The following is a 20881-nucleotide window of genomic DNA, read 5'->3' as shown; positions in this document are numbered from 1 at the left end:
TGTCATCCAGCACTCTGCAATCTAGAATTCTGGGGTCAGATCTGTTTTTTGATTGGATCTGCCAAACTTACCTGGAATAGTCTCGACACCCTGTCCTAGCACCAGCCTCCCACTGCTCTGCAGCACCATCGCCCCTCTGCATTGCTCACTCTATTTGTGCACTCCCACAGAAGTTGTGAAACCTCAGAACCTTTGGGATCATTCTGGAGTTTTCTCATTGGATGAAAACGTGGAACTCACCTTACATTTCTGGTAACCGGCATATTTAATTAGCTGGTATCTCTCACTTCTGGAGCATGCTAGACAAGAGATTTTCCTGTACCTAGCACTGAGCTTCATGAAATGCTACTGGAAACAGCCTTGCAGTCACAAAGCACCTGCTATCCATTATGTTTTGCTTCCTGTCCATGAGCTAATTTTGAATCCATTTGTTCTGGGATCCCATGGACTCTTTCTGAGCAGTCTACCACGTGAAACCCTGTCAAAAGCCTTGCTGAAATTCTTGTAGTTCACTCACAATTTCCAGTAGGACTTACTGGATAAAAACTGGAACAGGAACACTAGTTGCTTTTCTGCTTTATAAGCCAGGTTAATTATAATGTCCTCTATTACAATCAGTAACTCAACAGAGACTGAGATTTAGTTGAGTTACCAAGTGCAGCTAGTGAAGTCTTTAACTAATTTAAATGAATTAATAAAACAATGTCTTCATGAATCATTCTTTGCGCCACAGTGAGGCATTCTGTTTGTGAAGTATTACAAATGGAATTTTTACTGGTGTCACCATTGCTTCTGAAGGAGAAAAGAGGTATATGATTTTTTAATTCGGCAGGTCTGGTTTAAAGAGACACAAACTCTGTCACACCTAGCTTTAGTTTACTCTGTTCTGACTTTTCCAGCTTGTATGAGCCTATTATACCCAGAGGAGCACGACAAGGAGAGAGTCAGCTGAAGAGGACTTGCAGTAAATTTGCCTACGAGGACATCAAAGAAGTGCATAAGAGACGTTATCTATTGCAGGTTGGAATCATGTTGTCTTTTGATTAATCTATTATTTGCTTATTTCGATAAGTTGTTCTACTGTCTTACAAATGAATCCCTCCTTCAGCCTATTGCAGTTGAAGTTTTCTCTGGTGATGGGCGAAACTATCTCTTGGCCTTCCAAAAAGGTGTTCGAAATAAAGTGTACCAAAGGTAGGAAATACTATTTTTGATTTTCTTCTGCGCTGTTATTTTAAAAACCCAAGAAGTAAGAGTTTAAACCGTGCAGTGTTTGACAAGTTAATTCAGGGCAAGTCCAATTTGGTATGAGTATACAACTCTTGATATTTAGAGGCTTATTTTTTTGTCTTTTGATCTAATATTCTGCAATATTTTGTTATATTTCAGTTAATAATTAAGTGAATTTTGTTTCTTTGCCTTGGTGCTGAATGTCCATAACTTTTCAGGTGGGTATAGGTTCCATTTTACCATCACAGAAAACATGATGAAGAGTATAATTAATGAAACTGCAAGGCTTCAGACTCCATTATACTCAACAAATGCGAACAACTCTTGAATGATTTCACTCTTAAGGAAAATCAGCTGCCTTTCTAACTTCTCTCCCTTTCCCTAGCACATTGGCCCAAATTTTGTTTTGGGTCCCTTCTTCTATCGCCTTAAATTTGCATCTTTCACTCTTAAGAAGACAAATGCAATGTTGGCATCCATGTCGGAAGGGCTCGAGTACAAGAGCAGGGATGTACTCCTAAGGCTGCATAGGGCACTGGACAGACCCCATTTGGAGTATTGTGAGCAGTTTTCGGCCTTGAATCTAAGGAAGGACGTTCTGGCCTCAGAAAGGGTTCAGAGGAGGTTTACAAGAATGATCTCTAGAATAAAGAGCTTGTCATATGAGGAGCGGTTGAGGACTCTGGGTCTGTACTCAGAGTTTAGAAGGATGAGGGGGGATCTTATTGAAACTTACAGGATGCTAAGAGGCCTAGATAGAGTGGATGTGGAGAGGATGTTTCCACTAGTAGGAAAAACTAGAAGCTGAGGCCACAGCCTCTGACTGAAGGGACAATCCTTTAAAACAGAGATGAGGAGGAATTTCGTCACCCATAGGGTGGTGAATCTGTGGAACTCATTGCTGCAGAAGGCTGTGGAGGCCAAGTCACTGAGTGTCTTTAAGACAGAGCTAGATAGTTTCTTTATTAATAAGGGCATTCGGTGTTATGGGGAGAAGGCGGGAGAATGGGGATGAGAAATCTATCAGCCATGATTGAATGGTGGGCAGACTCACTGGGCTGAATTACATAATTCTACTCCTATGTCTTATGGTCTCCTCATTCCCATTCAGAACTAACCTTGTCAATGACAACTATCTCCTGCTGCATTGTCCCAATCTCCACTAACCAGCCAATTTTCTTTACTGAATCCCATGTTGGCTGATGCTGTTCCCTTCTCCTCAGATACTGTTCCCCTCCCATTCAAATCTGCCATAATTGAACGTCTCATGAATACTTGTTTTCAGCTGCTAGGTTTGTTCTGAATCTATTCCGTTTAACATAGTGGATGATATCCTCGGTGTGAACACAGGATTTAGTCTGCGAAGGAACCACCCGTGGTCACTGCTATCAATTTTGCCACGGACAGAAGAATCTGTCCTTGGCAAGATTAGTAGAGTAGATTAATGAGGATGAGATCAAGTTGTTTTTTCCCTCATGTTGGCTCTTTAACCACTGCCACCAGCCTAGTCTGGCAGCAATGTCCTTCAGGACTTGTTTACCTTGGTTTTTAGTGGTGCTACTGAGACGCTCTTGGGGAAGGACATTGAAGTGTCCCGTCGAGGGTGCATTCTGGACCCTTGCTGTTTATGGTGCCTCTTCGAAGGGGTGTTCAACCTGGATGAGCACTGATTCATCAACTGCAGTAGGATCGTAGGTGGTAATCAGCCATAAGTTTGCTTGTCGATGTTTGACCTGATGCTATGGAAACTTCACTGGGTCCTGAGTCAACGTTCATGACTTCCAGGAATACTCCCTCCTGATGGTATAACAGTAGGCTATCACCTCCAGTGAGTCTGTCCTGCCCATGGGACTTGACAGTTCTAGGAAGGGAGATGCTATAGTCTGTCACATTAGCTGAAAGATCTAATTCTGTAGATATGACTATGTCAAATTGATGCCTTATCAGGATAGGGTGGGCCAGTGGGCTGATAAATGCCAATGACATCCAAGGTAGGTATTGTAACGAATGGAAGGGAGCAGTGGATGGAAAATTTTCAGACTGGAGACCAGTTACCAGCGGTGTTCCACAGGGATCAGTGCTGGGTGCTCTGCTATTTGTGATTTTTATCAATGACTTGGAGGAGGGGGCACCAGGGTGGGTCAGTAAATTTGCTGATGACACCAAGATTGGTGGAGTAGTGGATGAGGTGGAGGGCTGTTGTAGGCTGCAAAGAGACATTGATAGGATGCAGAGCTGGGCCGAAAAATGGCAGATGGATTTTAACCCTGATAAGTGCGAGGTGATTCATTTTGGTAGAAAAATTTGAATGTGGATTACAGGGTCAACGGCAGGGTTCTGAGGAATGTTGAGGAACAGAGAGATCTTGGGGTTCATGTCCACAGATCTCTGAAGGTTGCCACTCAAGTGGATAGAGCCGTGAAGAAGGCTTATAGTGTGTTAGCGTTTATTAACAGGGGGCTTGAGTTTAAGAGCCGCGGGGTAATGCTGAAACTGTACATGACCCTGGTGAGACCACATTTGGAGTATTGTGTGCAGTTCTGGTCACCTCATTATAGGAAGTATGTGGAAGCATTGGCAAGGGTGCAAAGGAGATTTACCAGGATGCTGCCTGGTTTGCAGGATAGGTCTTATGAGGAAAGGTTGAGGGAGCTGGGCTTTTCTCTTTGGAGCGGAGGAGGATGAGAGGCGACTTAATAGAGGTTTATAAGATAATGAGGGGGATAGATAGAGTGGGCGTTCAGAGACTATTTCCTCGGGTGGATGTTACTGTTACAAGGGGGCATAACTAATATTCAGGGTGGGAGGGTGTGGAATGGACTGCCTGCTGTGATAGTGGAGTGGGACACTTTAGGAACTTTCAAGCGGTTATTGGATATGCACATGGAGCACACCAGAATGACAGGGAGTGGGATAGCTTGATCTTGGTTTCGGACAAGGCTCGGCACAACATCGAGGGCCGAAGGGCCTGTTCTGTGCTGTACTGTTCTATGTTCTCTCCTTAAAAAGTCAATCCTTGACCCCTCTGTTCTTACAGACTATATATACCCATCACACCTCTCTTTTGCCTCCAGTCTCTTTGAGCATACTGTTGCCTCCAAAATTCACAATCACCTTTACCAGTGCCCTCCAATCAGGTTTCTGCTCATGTACCAACACAGCTCTTATTAAGGTCACAAATGCCATCCTATGTGACCGTGATAATGGTAAATTATTCCCCCTTCCTCTTTCTTTCTTCTGCAGCCTTTGACATGGTTGTCCTCCATCACAGCCAAGGGCTGTCCTCCATCATTCAGCTGGGTAGGACTGCTCTTGCCTGGTTCCATTCATATCTATCAGATTGGAGCCAGAGAATAACCCATAATGGTTGCTCCTCCTTTTCCAGCACCATTGGCCTCCTATTATTTCTCATCTCTTTGCTGCCATTTATCTGACAACAGTGTCAGTTTCCACAAGTATGCTTATGATCTAATTGTTACTATGATCTAATTGCCCTTAAGAAGGTGTTGGAGAGCTGCTTTCTTGTACTGCTTTAGTTGATGTGGTTTAGGTGCACCTACGGTGCTATTAAGGAGGGAGTTCCAGGATTCTGACCCAGCGACAGTGAAGGAAAAAGCGATATATTTCCAAGTCAGGATGGTGAGTAACTTGGAGGAAACCTCCAGGTGGTGGTGTTCCCATGTATCTGCTGCCCTTGTTCTTTTAGATGGTAATGGTTGTAGGTTTGGAAGGTGCTGCCTAAGAGCCTTGCTGAGTTCCTGCAGTGCATCGGTGCATCTTGTAGATGGTTCACACTGCTGTGAGCTAGTGGTGGAGGAAGTTGAATGCTTGCAGATGGGGTGCCAATTAAGCGGGCTGCTTTGTCCTGGATGGTGTCAAGCGTCTTGAGTGTTGTTGGAACTACACTCATTCAGGCAAGTGGGGTGTAGTCCATCACACTCCTGACTTGTGCCTTGTAGGTGGCGGATAGGCTTTGAGGAGTCAGGAGGTAAGTTACTTGCTACAAGATTCCTAGCCTCTGACCTGCCCTTGCAGCCATCGTATTTATATGGCTCGTCCAGTTCAGTTTGTGATCAATGATAACCCCAGGATAGACAGTGTGGGATTCAGTGATGGTAATTCGATTGAATGTCAAGTGGCGGTTGTTTGGTTCTCTCTTACTGGAGATGGTCATTGCCTGGCACTTATGTGACGCAAATGTTAGTTGACAAGTAAGCCTGGACATTGTCCAAGTCTTGCTGCATTGCACGTGGCCTGCTTCAGTGTCTGAAGGGTCCCAAATGGTGCTAAACATTATGCAATCATAAGCGAACATCCCTACATCTGACTGGCAATTGGCCGGGTTGGACTTTTCCTGCTTTTTGTGTATAGGACATACCTGGGCAATTTCCCACATTACTAGGTAGATGCCAGTGTTGTAACTGTAATGGAACAACTTGGCTAGGGGGCACAGCAAGTTCTGGGGCACAAGTATTCAGTACTATTGCTGCAATATTGTCAGGGCCCATAGCCTTTGCAGTACCCAGTGCCATTGGCTGTTTCTTGATATCACATGGGGTGAATTAAATTGGCTGAAGATTGGCATCTGTGATGCTGGGAACCTTTGGAGGAGACTGTGATGGATCATCCAGTCGGCACGTCTGGCTGAAGATTATTACGAAGGCTTCAGCCCTGTCTTTTGCACAAGTGTGAAGCTCCTCCATCATTGAGGAGGGGATATTTGTGGAGCCGCCTCCTCCAGTAAGTTGTTTAATTGTCCATCACCATTCACGCCTGGATGTGGCAGGATTGCAGAGCTTAGATCTGATCTGTTGGTTGTGGGATCGCTTAGCTCTGTCTATCATTTGCTACTTATGTTGATTGGCATGCATGTAGTGTGTTATAGCTTCACCAGGTTGACACCTCATTTTTTGGTATGCCTGGTGCTGCTCCTGGCATGTCCACCTGCACACTTCGTTGAACCAGGGTTGATCCCATGGCTTGGTGGTAAAGGTAGAATGGGGAATATGCCAAGACATGAGGTTACAGATTGTGGATGAGTAAAATTCTGCTGCTGCTGATGGCCCACAGCGTCTCATAGATGCCCAGTCTTGAGTTGCTCGATCTGTTCTGAATCTATCTCATTTAGCACAATGGTAGTGCCACACAATGGCATCACGGCATCCTCAATGTGACGACAAGACTTCAACTCCCAAGGACTGTGTGATGATTACTCCTACTGACACCATCAAGGACAGATACATCTACAGCAGGTAGGTTGGTGAGGATGAGGTCAAGTATGTTTTTTCCTCTTGTTGGTTCCCTCACCACCTGTCACAGACCCAGTCTAGCAATTATGTCCTTTAGAACTCAGCCAGTTCAGGAGCACCAGGTGCTGGACATTGAAGTTCTCCACCCAGAGTACATTCTGTGCCCTTGCCACCCTCAGTGCTTCCTTCAAGTGGTGTTTAGCATGATTCATCAGCTTAGGGTGGATGGTATATGGTGATCAACAGGAGGTTTCCTTGTCCATGTTTGACCTGAATCCATGAGACTTCATGGGCTCAAGAATCGATGTTGAGGATTTATAGGGCAACTCCCTGCCGACTATATAGCACTGTGTCACCACCTCTGGATGATGATAATGGTGTCTGGGACGTTATCTATAAGGTATGATTCTGTGAGTATGACAAGCTGTTGCATGGCTAGTCTGTGAGACTGCACTTCCAATTTTGCACAGGCCCCCAGATGTTAGCAAGGAGGTCTTTGCAGGGTCTACAGAGCCAGTTCGATGCAGGGTGGTCCGATCGGCTTCTTTCCTTTTTATTGACTTTGCAACAGTTTGATACAACTATTATCAGTGGTTTGCTAGGCTATTTCAGAGGGCATTTAAGAGTCAACTACATTGCTGTGGATCTGGAGTCACACGTAGGCCAGACCAGGTGAGAATGGCAGATTTCCTTCCCTAAAGGACATTAGTGAACCAGCTGGAGTTTTTACGACAATCGACAATGGTTTTATAGTCATCATTAGACTTTGAATTCCAGATATTTATTTGATTCAAGTTCGACAATCTGCTGTGGTGGGATTCCAACCCAGGTCGCCAGAGTATTACTCTGCTTCTGTGGATCACCAGTCCAATGACAATACCACTGCTTCACCACCTTCCCCCCCTCTGATTTCAAAATGGCTTCAATTCGGATCTACCACGGTTTGGGTGCGATATTGGCGATGTGCAGGGCTGAATTTAACAGGGTCAAAGCGGTCCTGTTCAAGGGAAGAGTGAAGCTTTGGGTGTTATACCAAGCCCGGTTGTGTGCCATGTACCAGCGCCAGGGGTTCTCCATGGACATGCGGAGGAGGCGAGCAGCTTTCTGTAAGACAATAGGCTTGGGGACTTGTAAAAACTTTGGACTATGAAGGTACCAGTGGGGGGGGGGGTTAGCATTTTTTCAGTTGGGTTGAATTTTGTATCATGTTGTATATTATATGGGTAATTGGAGTTGTGGGTATGAGGGGGAAGGTGGAGGAGCAGTTGCAAGGGAGTAGGGGGGCCTGGGGGAAGGCAGTTGTCTCAAGTGGGGGCCACCATGCTAGCGGATAGGCTAGTTAACAGGAATGAAGTGGAGGCTAGATCTGTTGAGGGGGGTCATTTTTGTTTTCCTTTACTGTCTTCTGCAATATTTTAATTTTTAAAATACATTAATTAATTCTGTGATGGTAAAATGGAAACTATACCCATCTGAAAAGTTATGGACATTCAGCACCAAGGCAAAGAAACAAAATTCATTTAATTATTAATTGTAATATAACAAAATATTGTAGAAGAGGGTAGCAAGGATAATCCAGGGAACTACAGGCCGGTAAGCCGTACGTCAGTGGTAGGGAAGCTACTGGAAGAATTCTTCGAGACAGGATGTACGCCCATTTGGAAGCAAGTGGACGTATTAGCAAGAGGCAGCAAGGTTTTGTGAAAGGGAGGTCGTGTCTCACGAACTTGATAGAGTTTTTTGAGGAGGTCACAAAGATGATTGATGCAGGTAGGGCAGTGGATGTTGTCTATATGGACTTCAGTAAGGTCTTTGACAAGGTCCCTCATGGCAGACTGGTACAAAAGGTGAAGTCACCCGGGATCAGAGGTGAGAAGGCAAGATGGATACAGAACTGGCTAGATCATAGAAGGCAGAGAGTAGCAATGGAAGGATGCTTTTCTGATTGCAGGGCTGTGACTAGTGGTGTTCTGCAGGGTTCAGTTCTAGGACCTTTGCTGTTCGTAGTATGTATAAATGATTTGGAGGAAAATGTAACTGGCCTGATTAGTAAGTTTGGGGGCGACACAAAGGTTGGTGGAATTGCGGATAGCGGTGAGGACTGTCAAAGGATACAGCAGGATTTAGATCGTTTGGAGACTTGGGTGGAGAGACGGCAGATGGAGTTTAATCCGGACAAATGTGAGGTAATGCATTTTGGAAGGTCTAATACAGGTAGGGAATATACAGTGAATGGTAGAACCCTCAAGCGTATTGACAGTTAGAGATCTAGGAGTACAGGTCCACAGGTCACTGAAAGGGGCAACACAGGTGGAGAAGGTAGTCAAGAGGGCATACGGCATGCTTGCCTTCATTGGCCGGGGCATTGAGTATAAAGATTGGCAAGTCATGTTGCTGTATAGAACCTTAGTTAGGCCACATTTGGAGTATAGTGTTCAATTCTGGTCGCCACACTACCAGAAGGATCGGGAGGCTTTAGAGAGGATGCAGAAGAGATTTACCAGGATGTTGCCTGGTATGGAAGGCATTAGCTATGAGGAGAGGTTGAATAAACTTGGTTTGTTCTCACTGGAACAAAGGAGGTTGAGGGGCGACCTGATAGAGGTCTTCAAAATTATGAGGGGCATAGACAGAGTGGATAGTCAGAGACTTTATCCAGGGTACAGGGGTCAATTACTAGGGGCATAGGTTTAAGGTGCGAGGGGCAAGGTTTAGAGGAGATGTACGAGACAAGTTTTTTTTACACACAGGATAGTGGGTGCTTGGAACTCGCTGCCGGAGGAGGTTGTGGAAGCAGGGACGATGGTGACGTTTAAGGGGCATCTTGACAAATATATGAATAGGTTGGGAATAGAGGGATACGGACCCCGGAAGTGTAGAGGATTTTAGTTTAGACGGGCAGCATGGTCGGCGCAGTCTTGGAGGACCGAAGGGCCTGTTCCTGTGCTGTACTTTTCTTTGTTGGGAATGGGTTTTTTTTTGGGGGGGGGGGGGGGGGGGGGTAGTGGGATGCTGACGTGGACGGAATTGGTGCGGCACAGTTGCTTAAGGGTGATGGCGCAGACATCTTGGGGAGGCCCTTGGGGGCATGGCCCGATGAGGCACGTGTACAGGGGCTGGGGGTCCCGATTGGTCTTGGGAAGCTGCCGGAATGTGTGGGGTTGATGCAGTTGAGAAAGCCGTTGGTCCCGGCCGGGTTCCCTGCGGTATTTTATAAGAGGTTTGGGCCGGAGCTGGGGGCCCTGTTAGTGGAGATGTACAGTGAATCGATAGGGACGGGCGAGTGCCCCCCCACGCTGTATCAAGCATTTATCTCGCCCATTTTAAAGAAAGAGAAGGACCTGGAGCAGTGTGGGTTGTCCCGCCCGATGTCGTTGTTAAATGTGGATGCAAAGCTATTGCCGAAAGTGCTGGCGGTGTGGATAGAGAATTGCGTGCCGGGGGTAATTGGGGGGAACCAGACAAGGTTCCTGAAGGGGCGGCACCTATCGGCCAATGTTTGAATGTTATTGAATGTGATAATGATGCCCTCGACGAGCTAGGAGGTGGGAGTTGGTGCTGTCTATGGATGCGGATAAGGTGTTTGACCGTGTGGAGTGCCTATATTTATTCAAAGTATTGGGGTGGTTCGGGTTTGGGCAGGGGTTTGTCGACTGGGTGTGACTGCTGTATAGGGCTCCTAAAGTGAGTGTGTGGATCATTGGTGTCAATTCGGAGTACTTTATAACATAGAACATAGAACATTACAGTGCAGTACAGGCCCTTCGGCCCTCGATGTTGCGCGGACCTGTGAAACCACTCCAAAGCCCATCTACACTATTCCCTTATCGTCCATATGTCTATCTAATGACCATTTGAATGCCCTTAGTGTTGGCGAGTCCACTACTGTTGCAGGCGGGGCATTCCACGCTCTTACTACTCTCTTGAGTAAAGAACCTACCTCTGACATTTGTCCTATATCTATCTCCCCTCAATTTAAAGCTATGTCGCCTCGTGCGAGACATCACCATCCGAGGACAAAGGCTCTCACTGTCCACCCTATCCAATCCTCTGATCATCTTGTATGCCTCAATTAAGTCACCTCTTAACCTTCTTCTCTCTAACGAAAACAGCCTCGAGTCCCTCAGCCTTTCTTCATAGGATCTTCCCTCCATACCAGGCAACATTCTGGTAAATCTCCTTTGCACCCTTCCCAATGCTTCCACATCCTTCCTGTAGTGCGGCGACCAGAACTGTACGCAATACTCCAAATGCGGCCGCACCAGAGTTTTGTACAGCTGCAACATGACCTCATGGCTCCGAAACTCAATCCCTCTACCAATAAAAGCTAACACACCGTACGCCTTCTTAACAACCCTCTCAACCTGGTTTGGGCTGCATCGGGAGACGAGGAAGGGATGTCCGCTCTCCACTTTGCCCTCGCGATTTAACCGTTCGAAATGGCACTTGGGGCTTATGGGGGGGGGGGGGGGGGGGGGCTACCGAGTCTCTTTATACACTGATGACCTCTTGTTATGTGTTGAGAACCCAGTTGAAAACTTTGACATGATTATGGGGATCTTGGGGCAGTTTAATCATTTTTCAGGGTATAAGCTCAATATGTGGTAAAGTGAGGTATTCCCAATCAGCATCTGGGGACAGGGGTGTCGTTTGAGGAGGTTGCCGTTTTGGTTGGTATGGGGGGGGCTTTGGAATCTTGTGATGCAAGTGGCGCAGAGCTGGGCCCAGCTGCACAAGTTGAATCTGACAAAACTGAAAGAGAACCTTAGGAGGCAACTGTGTTGCCTTTGTCATTGGCTGAAGGGTCCTGACGGTGATGCCTAAGTTTTGTTTCGTGTTTCAAAATCTCCCATTTTTAGTGTCTCAAGTTTTTTTTTTAAGTAGGGTGAATAAGATGATACTGGGGTTCCCCGGGCCAGGAGGGCCTTTCTGGAAAGGGATAGGCGGGCAGGGAGGCTGATGCTGCCCAATCATCAGAATTATTGGACAGCAAACATAGCCATGGTATGGAAGTGAGCCATAAGAGGGAACTTCTCCATGAAGTGGGGGCTGTTCATTGACTTCTTTAAGGGACTATATCACGTCAGGAGGAGGTTTTTTTGTGTATGTTCTGATTGGGGGGGGTGGGGGGGGGCTGGGTGTAAAAGGAGGCGGTGATACGGGGGAATGGAGCAATTGTACATGGTTAATTGTTGCTGTTGTTGTTTGCCCGTTTCTGTTCTGTATATATTTGAAAACACCTCCAATAAAATATTTTTTTTTAAATAATAAATTTGCAGAGTGAGAAAATAACTGGCAAATGAAATTCAACACAAATAAATGTGAGTTAGTAAATTTTGTTAGGAAGAATAGGGAAAGTACTTTTTACTTGGAAGATGTGAGTCCAAGTGGGGCAGCGGAACAAAGGAACCATAGAGTAAAAATACGTCAATCACTAAAAGTTACGTTAGAGGTTATCAAGGTCTTAAAAGAGGGAATCTAGCATGCAAGGATATAATTAAAAAGGAATAATGTTACACTAAACCTGTAACAACCCTTGGTAAGAACTCGCTTCAAATGCTGTGTGCAGTTCTGATCACCATATTTTTTAGAAGGATCATTGAGTCCCTGGAAGGGGTGTAGAGAAACGTTTGCAAGGATTATACTGGAAATGTCTGGGTATACCTATCTGAAAAGGATCAACAGGTTTGGTCACTTTTCTCTTGAAAAATAAGTTTGTGAGCTAACCTGATAGAGATCTTTAAAATTATGAATGAATTTGATAGTGTGGATACATAGAGAGAAGGTTTTGTGGCGCAGTGGGTAACATCCCTGCCTCTGAGCCAGAAGGTCCGGGTTCAAATTCCACCCCAGGACTTGATGGCCAAGGAAGGTGCGTTTCAGATTGTGTGTGTCAACCTGCAAGTCCTTCCAAACACGCCAATGGTTGGTGGTAAGAACGGAGAGTCTCCTGGTCAGCCACACTTGATGTGGAGTGTCCAACAACCTGTTCCAGGAATTTCGAGCTATGGAAACAGACGAGTCTGCCTTAGTGCACTACTGGTTGCAGAAAGAGAACTGGAATACAGAGAGGGAATTGTTTTCCTAAAGAACATGACTGGAGAGCATCAACACCATGTAGTCACCACGAAATCCAATCAGAAATTCAGAAGAAACTTCTTTACCCAAGAGCGGTGAGATTGTGGAACTCGCTACCATAGGGAAATAGAAATAATTGCTTATTGTCACAAGTAGGCTTCAATGACTGGGGGGCGGTACAACTCTTGGGTATCATGTAAGGTACTCTTTCAGAGGTTGTAGGGCATTGAGTTTAAGGGGGAGGGGGGGGGGGTGGGGGCGAGTGGACTCCATAGGTCAATGGTGACCATGGGCGGTCCTGGACTCCTTTTTCTTTTTCTCCTTTGTTTTTTTGTTGCCACCGTGGGAGGGTTTGTTTTATTGGATGCATATATTGACAGGTGGGCCGTTGTTTGGGGTGGTGGGAGGATGGGATCGTTGATATTGTTAAGGGGATTGATTTTGTATTTGTTACTGCTTACTGTTTGTGGGTGGGGTGTAAATTTTGAAGGAAAATATGAAAATGGAGAATAAAAACATTTTTTTTAAAAAGTAGGCTTCAATGAAGTTACTGTGAAAAGCCCCTAGTCGCCACATTCCGGCGCCTGTTCGGGGAGGCCAGTATGGGAATTGAACCCGCGCTGCTGGCATTGTTCTGCCCACTGTGCTAAATGGCCCTTAAGTGGCTGAAGTGAACAGCATAGCTACTTTTTTATTGATAAACATTTTATTGAATGCAGTGTCAATATTTACATAACCAAGAAGGCCAAAAACCAACCATGGAAACAGGAACAGCATAGCTACTTTGAAGGGGAGGCTGCACAAACATCTGAGGGAGAAGAGAATAGAGGATTGCATTGATAAATTTAGATGAGGAAGTTAGGAGCAGACTCTAGTGGAACAGAAACATGGACTCATTGAACTGAATGGGCTATTTCTGTGTTATATATCCTATGTGATTCTGGTTGTTGAAAGCTAATTAGCTCAACCGCAGGATATTGTTGCAGGATATTCCTCAGAGTAGTGTCTTAGGCCTGGCCATCTTCAGCTGCACCATGAATGAACTCTTCATCATAGGATCAGAAATGGGGATGTTTTCTGATGATTGCAGTGTTTAGTACCATTGAAACTGAAGAAGTCCATGCCGGCATGCAGCAAGACCTGGACAATTTTTGTGCTTGGGCTGCTAAGTTGCAAGTAACCTTGTCACACAAGTACCAAGCAATGAATATCTCCATCTGGCCAGCTTCTCTTGATGACCAGCAATATTATCATCACTGAATCCCCAATATCAACGTCCTGGGGAAGTTTCCATTGACCAGAAGCTTAACCAGATCAACCACGATAAATACTGTGGCTACATGAGCAGGTTAGTCTGTGAATTCTGCAAGTAGCTTACCTCCTGACTCCCCGAAAGCCTGTCAACCATCTACAGTACCAAAGTTAGGTGTGTGATGAAATACTATCCACTTGATAGGATGATGCAGCTCATATGCATATTCAAGAAGCTCAACATCATTCAGGGCAAAGCACCCACTTGATTGGCACCCTATTCATCACCATAAACACTCACTCCACACCAGTGCACATGGGTGGCAATTGTTATGGGCCAGGGTTTAGAGAATCCCAAAGTGTATCATGGAGTTTACCTGACCCACAACTTTTAATAGATTGTGGTTATGGGGAGCACATGGGCCAACTCTGCAGGTGTGATGCAACAGAGATCTACAGCACTTTTAAATTAAAACAATGTTTATTTATGAAACCAGTTAACACTTTATTAACCCACAGTAAACATCTTAACAACTATCAACACCGATAAATCCCCCAAAGAATACAGTACTCTATAAGTAACTTTTAATCTTTCCTTGCAACATCCATAAGACAAAAAAGAACCCTATTTACAGAAAGACATCCGGTTTAACTTCTCTACTGAGAACAGTTACCACGTTGAAATCACCAAATGAACATTCTTTAGCTTGCAGAGATTCATACGCATCTTGCTGTGACTGCAGCTTCTCCAAATCTAAAACAAAACTAAACACACCCTGTTGCAGATAGCCCAAAGCGAAAGTAAAAACAGACAGACAGCCCAGCCCAACACTCTGACATCACTGATAAACACCCATTTCTTAAAGGTACATCCACTACAGCTATTTTATATTTTATAAACCCCCATTTCTTAAAGGTACTCGCACATGACACAATGTATATATACCATCAACAAGATGGACTGCAGCAACTTGGCAAAATTCTTTGACAGCATATCCCAAACCCACAACCTCTACCACCTGAAAGCCCAAGGACAGCAGATACATGGAATCACCATCACCTGAAAGTTCCTCTCCAAGCCACACACCATACTAACTTGGAACTATATCACCTTTCCTTCATTCTCAGTGGTCACAATCCTGAAAATCCATTCTTGACAACACTGTGGGTATACCTACACCACATGGATTACAGCAGTTCAGAATGGCAGCTCACCACCACCTTCTCAAGGACTGTTAGGGATGGACAATAAATTCTAGCCTTGCCAACAATGCTCACATCCCATTAATTAATATTTAAAAATTAACTTGCACCAAACCCGCCTCACTCATCACCCTATCCTTGCTGACCTACATTGGTTCCGAGTCTTGCAATGTCTTGATTTTAAAATTCCCATCTTCGTTTTCAAGGTTCCCCCCCCTCCCCGAATTCTCTCAACACCCCCCCCCCCCCTTTTTGCTGTAATTTCCTGCAGCCTTACAGCCCTCTGGGATATCTGTGCTCTTTCAGTTCTGGTTTCTTGAACATCCACAATTTTAATCATGCCATCAATGGAAGCAATGCGTTTCGTCCAAAGCTATCAAAATCTCCGTCTAAGTTTCTCCACGCCGCTACCTCTCTTTCTTCCTTTAAGACTCTCCTTAAAATCTACTTCCTTTAGTAAGCTTTTGGTGCATTGCCCTGATACCTGCTTGTGTGGTTTGGTCTCATATTTTGGTTGATAATGCTCCTGTAAAGTACCTTGTGACATTTTACTACATTAAAAGCTTTGTATAAGTTGTTGTACTGTGTTCAACCTTGTTATATTTTATTTGGGTGCAGCAACAGCTGCAGCGCATAAGGCGAACTGTCATACAAAGTACTACGGCAGATTTTTTTTGTCAATTTGCCTTAAATGCTAGGGAACCAAAGATCCCATGAGGAGAAAGTATTGAAGGAAATTAATATTACTAAAAAGAAATGTTGGAGATATTAGTGGGACTGAAAGCCAATAAATCCTCAGAGCCTGATAATCTACGTCTCAAGGCATTAAAGGAAGTGGCCGTGGAAATAGTGATGCGTTGGTTGTCACCTTCTAAAATTCTGGAGATTCTGGCACAGTCCCAGCAGATTTGAGGGTGGCAAATGTAACCCCGCTATTTAAACAAGGAGGGAGGGAATAAATAGGGAATTGTGGACCGGTTAGCCTAACATCAGTAGGGGAAAATGCGTGAGTTTATTATAAAGAATGTGATAATACGACACTTAGAAAATATCAACGGCATTAGACAAAGTCAGCCTGAATTTAATTAAAGGAAATCAACTGGAGTTTTAGAAGGCGTTAACTAGCAGAATAAGTAAGGGAGAACTAGTGGATGTGGTGTATTTGAATTTTCAGATAGCTTTTGATAAAGTTCCACATCAGAAGTTAGTGGGAAAAATTAAAGCACGTGGGATTGGGCGTAATATATTGGCATGGACTGAGAACTGGTTAGCAGACAGGAAAAGGAAGAGTAGGAAGAAATCGGTCTTTTTTCAGAGTGGCAGTCAGGACTAGTGGTGTCCTGAAGGCATCAGTGCTTAGGGCCCCAACTATTCACAATATACATTATTGATTTGGATTAGGGAACCAAATGCAATATTTCTCAAGTTTGTTGACGATACAAAACTTGGTGGGATTGTGAGTGGTTAGGAGGATGTTAAGAGGCTTCAAAGTGATTTAGACAAGTTGAGCGAGTGGGCAAATACATGACGGATGCAGTTTAACGTGGATAAGTGTGAAGTTATCCACTTCTGAAGGTAAAACAGAATGGCAGAGTATTATTTAAATAGTTCTGGATTGGGAAATGTTGACATAAGAAAGGACTTGGGTGTCCTAGTACACCAGTCACTGAAAGCAAGCATGCAGTTACAGCAAACAGTTAAGGCAAATGGCATATTGACCTTCATTGAAAGAGGCCTTGGGACTTGAGTAGCGAAGCAAGGATGTCTCACTGCAGCTGTACAGGGCCTTTGGTGAAATCACACCTGGAGTATTGTGTGCAGTTTTTGTCTCCTTACCGAAGAAAAGATATACTTGGGAGGGAGTGTAGTGAAGGTTCACCGGACTGATTCCTGGGATGACAGGATTGTCGTAGGAGGAGAGATTGCGTCAACTAGGCCTGCATTCACTGGAATTTTGAAGAATGAGAGGAGATCTCATTGAAACCTATAAAAGTCTGCAAAGACTGGACAGACTGGACGCAGGGATGTTGTTTCCACTGGCTGGAGGGTCTAGAACAAAAGGTCACAGTACCAATATATGAAGTAGGCTGTTTATCATAGATTATCATAGAATTTACAGTGCAGAAGGAGGCCATTCGGCCCATCGAGTCTGCAACGGCTCTTGGAAAGAGCACCCTACCCAAGGTCAACACCTCCACGCTATCCCCATAACCCAGTAACCCCATCCAACACTAAGGGCAATTTTTGGACACTAAGGGCAATTTATCATGGCCAATCCACCTAACCTGCACATCTTTGAACTGTGGGAGGAAACCGGAGCACCCGGAGGAAACCCACGCACACACGGGGAGAACGTGCAGAGTCCGCACATTAGGATTGAGTTGAGGAGAAATTTCTTCACTCAGATGGTGGTGAACCTGTGGACATCTCTGCCACAGAAGGCTGTGGAGGCCAAGCCCCTGAATATACTTAAGACGGTAATAGATTTCTACGGTGTGATTTAACGGGACAGAAACAAGAGTTCCGTTGTGGGTGCATTTAGTGGGGTGTTTCTCGGCATCTGCAGCGCTAAGAGCGGCACCGCTATTTAACGTTGCCAAGGCCGCACTTACATCATTTCCTGCTCAGCTCGCCAGTGCAGGAAAAGTATTTGTCGATCAGGTTGCCATTTTTAAATACCCCCTGATCTTTCCACCCGCACAGCATCCCCATCTCTGGATCCCTCCCCCACACCCACCACCATCACTGCATCCACATTACCTCTTACAGGGTCCGCGGGCCCCCTTCACCCCACCTCTTAAGGGCAAGGCACCCCTGGGCCCGATCTCTGGCAGAGGCAGCCTGGGAGCCAGGCACCTTGACTGTGCCCCTGACAGCATGGCCATGCCACATGGGCACCCTGGCAATGCTGTGACGGCACATTCAGGGTGCCCAGGCTGGCAGTGTTAATGTACCCACATGTCAGTGGGAGTGCGAGGATACCACCTTACCAAGAGCCTGACCGCCCAGGGGTCTCTTAACGGCTCTAATGTAACACCTAAGCAGGTGCTGTTACACCTGGTCCACGTTTGTGGAAACCAGTGCTAAATGACACCGTGGCGAGGTCTCCCAGGCAAGGCCATTGGTTCCCGGGCCCCGGGAGAACCGGCGTAGACGTATTTAAATGAGTCTAATGAGTCAGATCGTGATGGCTGGGAGATTTTGTTAAATCTTGCGAGGTATTTCAAGCGTTGCGAATTTCACAAGAGGCCGCTCCTGGAGTTTCAATGGCCTCGTCGCATCACCAAGTCAGGCGTGACAAGGCCATTCAATCGAGTCCTAGACTCCAAATGCGTCAAAGTGTATGAGGAGAGAGCGGGTGTATGGTATTGAGATATAGAATCAGCCATGACTGTATTGAATGGCGGAGCAGACCCGGAGGGGTGAATGACCTACTCCTTCTATTTTCTAAGTTAACAACAAAACACTAACCTAAATCTACTAGCTGTTTATATATCTGTGGAGGCCATGAAATTAAAGTGGTTGCTTAAAAGGTAATAGTGTGAAGACTTGCTTCATGAACTTGTTGCGGAGAAAAGTACAGCTATTTGACCTTGGTATACTTCACTCATCCACTTATGAGAAATCAGACGATTTCATCATCTATCATCGCCGCCGTTATCAGCAGACAGATTGGAGCCACAGCAAATGGTACAGTGTCCCACACTGAACAACAAACCTTGAGACCTAACACTTGCAAATTCCACCCCTGGAACTGGCCTCTTCAGAGACAAATCGTGTCCTTGTATTATTACACTTAGCAGTTTGTTTTTAACTGTGTAAGTCTGTACCTTCTCCCAGTATAATGGAACTAAAGGTTTAAAATGGCTTCAGCGTAATATCTATCACTTAATGCAGCCCAAATAGCCCTCTTCAAACTGATTTTTTAAAATCTTGCTGTGCCAGCAAACAAGAATAAGATTCAGTTCCATGTGTTACTACAATAAGAATAAGAAATTATTATACAACAATTTATTTTTTCACTTTAATTTTCCTTTCTTGCATCCCTTCCATTAATTTACCATTATATTTTTCAGTAAAGCTCAGTGACTTGGTTATTTGGGGCTAATTATTGTGCAAAAATAATCACTTGAATTTACTGAATTTATGTTTCAGATTTTTAGCTGTGGTTCCCTCTTTGACTGACAGTTCTGAGTCTGTTTCTGGACAACGGCCCAATACAAGTGTGGAACAAGGGTAAGTAAAGCCACCCATAGCATCCTTGGATATTCTGTAGCTTTAACTGGTTGTTTATCTAATGTTTTATGAGAATGAGCTATAAACTGATAGGATAGAAATTGTTTGTTTGGTTATGTTTACATGAAGATATGAAATCTGTTGCCTGATTTCCCTCTGCTACTGTTGAAAGTTTAGAATTGTTGAGTGCTATTGGAGCATACCTCTTTAAAAATTCAGTGTGTTGACTAGCTTACACTTTCCACTGGTTTGGAACAGGGAAGAAGGTACATGTAGACATTACAGTGGTGGCAACTGGATTTGTTGTCACAGGGAGAAACCATATTTTAAATCTCTTTGCCCATCCACCCCATAATTTCTCTCTATTTAGATTATTTTCACCGTTATAATTTAAATTTAGCTTATCACACTCTTGGCAAACTCCATACAGTTGAGAAGTTAGACATCTTGCTATTACTGGAAAGCACAACACTATCTGGCTTCTCTTTTTGTAAAATATGTTTGCTCTCCTATCTTGGATCATTTGGATGGTTATGTTGTTGCTGGTATACCTTGTACAATTTAATACACATCGTTTAGAGAAGATATTGCAACCTTGGAAAGAGATGCACTGTAAACTTACACGGGTAAATTTACCACTTTTGTAGTCCTAATACATGTAAATGAATGCATGAAAGATCTAGCCAGCTGCAAAGAGGGTGCAGTGCTGCACTGTTGGGAGTACAAAATCAGTAAATTAGTCCCTTAGTAATATTGCAAGGTTGAATAACGAGAACATTTCTAAAGCAGAGATTAAGGGAAAATTTAACAAAAGTATCCAAACTGCAAAATAGGATTGAGGGGAGTAAATAGTGGATGGTTATTTCAGATAATAAAATATTTGTGCTGGCTATTGAATCAGTAACAAAGGGATCAGAGGCAGACTTTCAGAGAAACACATAGCGCTGCAGCGAAGAGCCTCGGCCCACGAGGGGACCCCATATGAAGAGGTGACTGTTGGGTGAGAATACCAATTAGAGCTTTGATGATGCTAAATTTGCTGTTGGCTCGCAATGCAGAACATCGGGCTCTTGATTGGTTGACTCCCCTTTAGAACAGGAAACCGTTTGCTAGATGTTGAGACGTGGTGAAGTCTTAGAGCAGTTTGACATTGATCTCCTGAATTGATGTGAAGTTTCTGAACTTTTATTGCGTAAAGGTGCAAAGCAGCAGCCAGGTTTCGGGCATTCGTTCTGGCAGGCAGCCTGAGGCAGAAGTGAAGTCGCTGACCTAACATCAGGGTGCGAGCCTGCGAGGTCTTCAGAGAGGCAACGAGGAGACATCATTAGTGGTTTAGAGTAGAGGTGCCCAAATCTATTTTGTTGGGCCATTCAATTATGGAGCCACATGTTCCTTATATAAAGCTGTGTACTACTACTGCTTTCTTAGGATTTCTTATCCTTTTCACTGATTGATGTATATAAAACAATGAGGGACCTAGGTAGGGTAGACAGGAAGAAACCTTTCCCCTTAGTAGATAACCAGGTGGCATAGATTTAAATTAAGGGACAGGAGATTTAAAGGGGATTTGTAGAAAAACATTTTCACCCAGAAGGTCATGGGAATCTGAAGTGCTGGAAAATAGGACTAGAATA

At 44.6% G+C, this 20881-nt stretch overlaps 1 protein-coding gene across 1 annotated transcript in view; it reads left to right on the top strand.

The window, feature by feature from the left end:
- Positions 1 to 20881, top strand: part of wdfy3 (WD repeat and FYVE domain containing 3) — a 586950-nt gene that overhangs the window by 504961 nt on the left and 61108 nt on the right. Inside the window, 3 exon segments of the mRNA XM_072496251.1 lie at positions 900 to 1020; positions 1109 to 1194; positions 19167 to 19247. Coding sequence (XP_072352352.1) covers positions 900 to 1020; positions 1109 to 1194; positions 19167 to 19247 — 288 coding nt within the window.

Source organism: Scyliorhinus torazame, chromosome 3, assembly GCF_047496885.1.
Source record: "Scyliorhinus torazame isolate Kashiwa2021f chromosome 3, sScyTor2.1, whole genome shotgun sequence".
In the NCBI taxonomy this organism is placed as follows: domain Eukaryota; kingdom Metazoa; phylum Chordata; class Chondrichthyes; order Carcharhiniformes; family Scyliorhinidae; genus Scyliorhinus; species Scyliorhinus torazame.
Note: the sequence above shows the minus strand (reverse complement) of the source record. Positions and strands in the feature narration are given on the sequence as shown.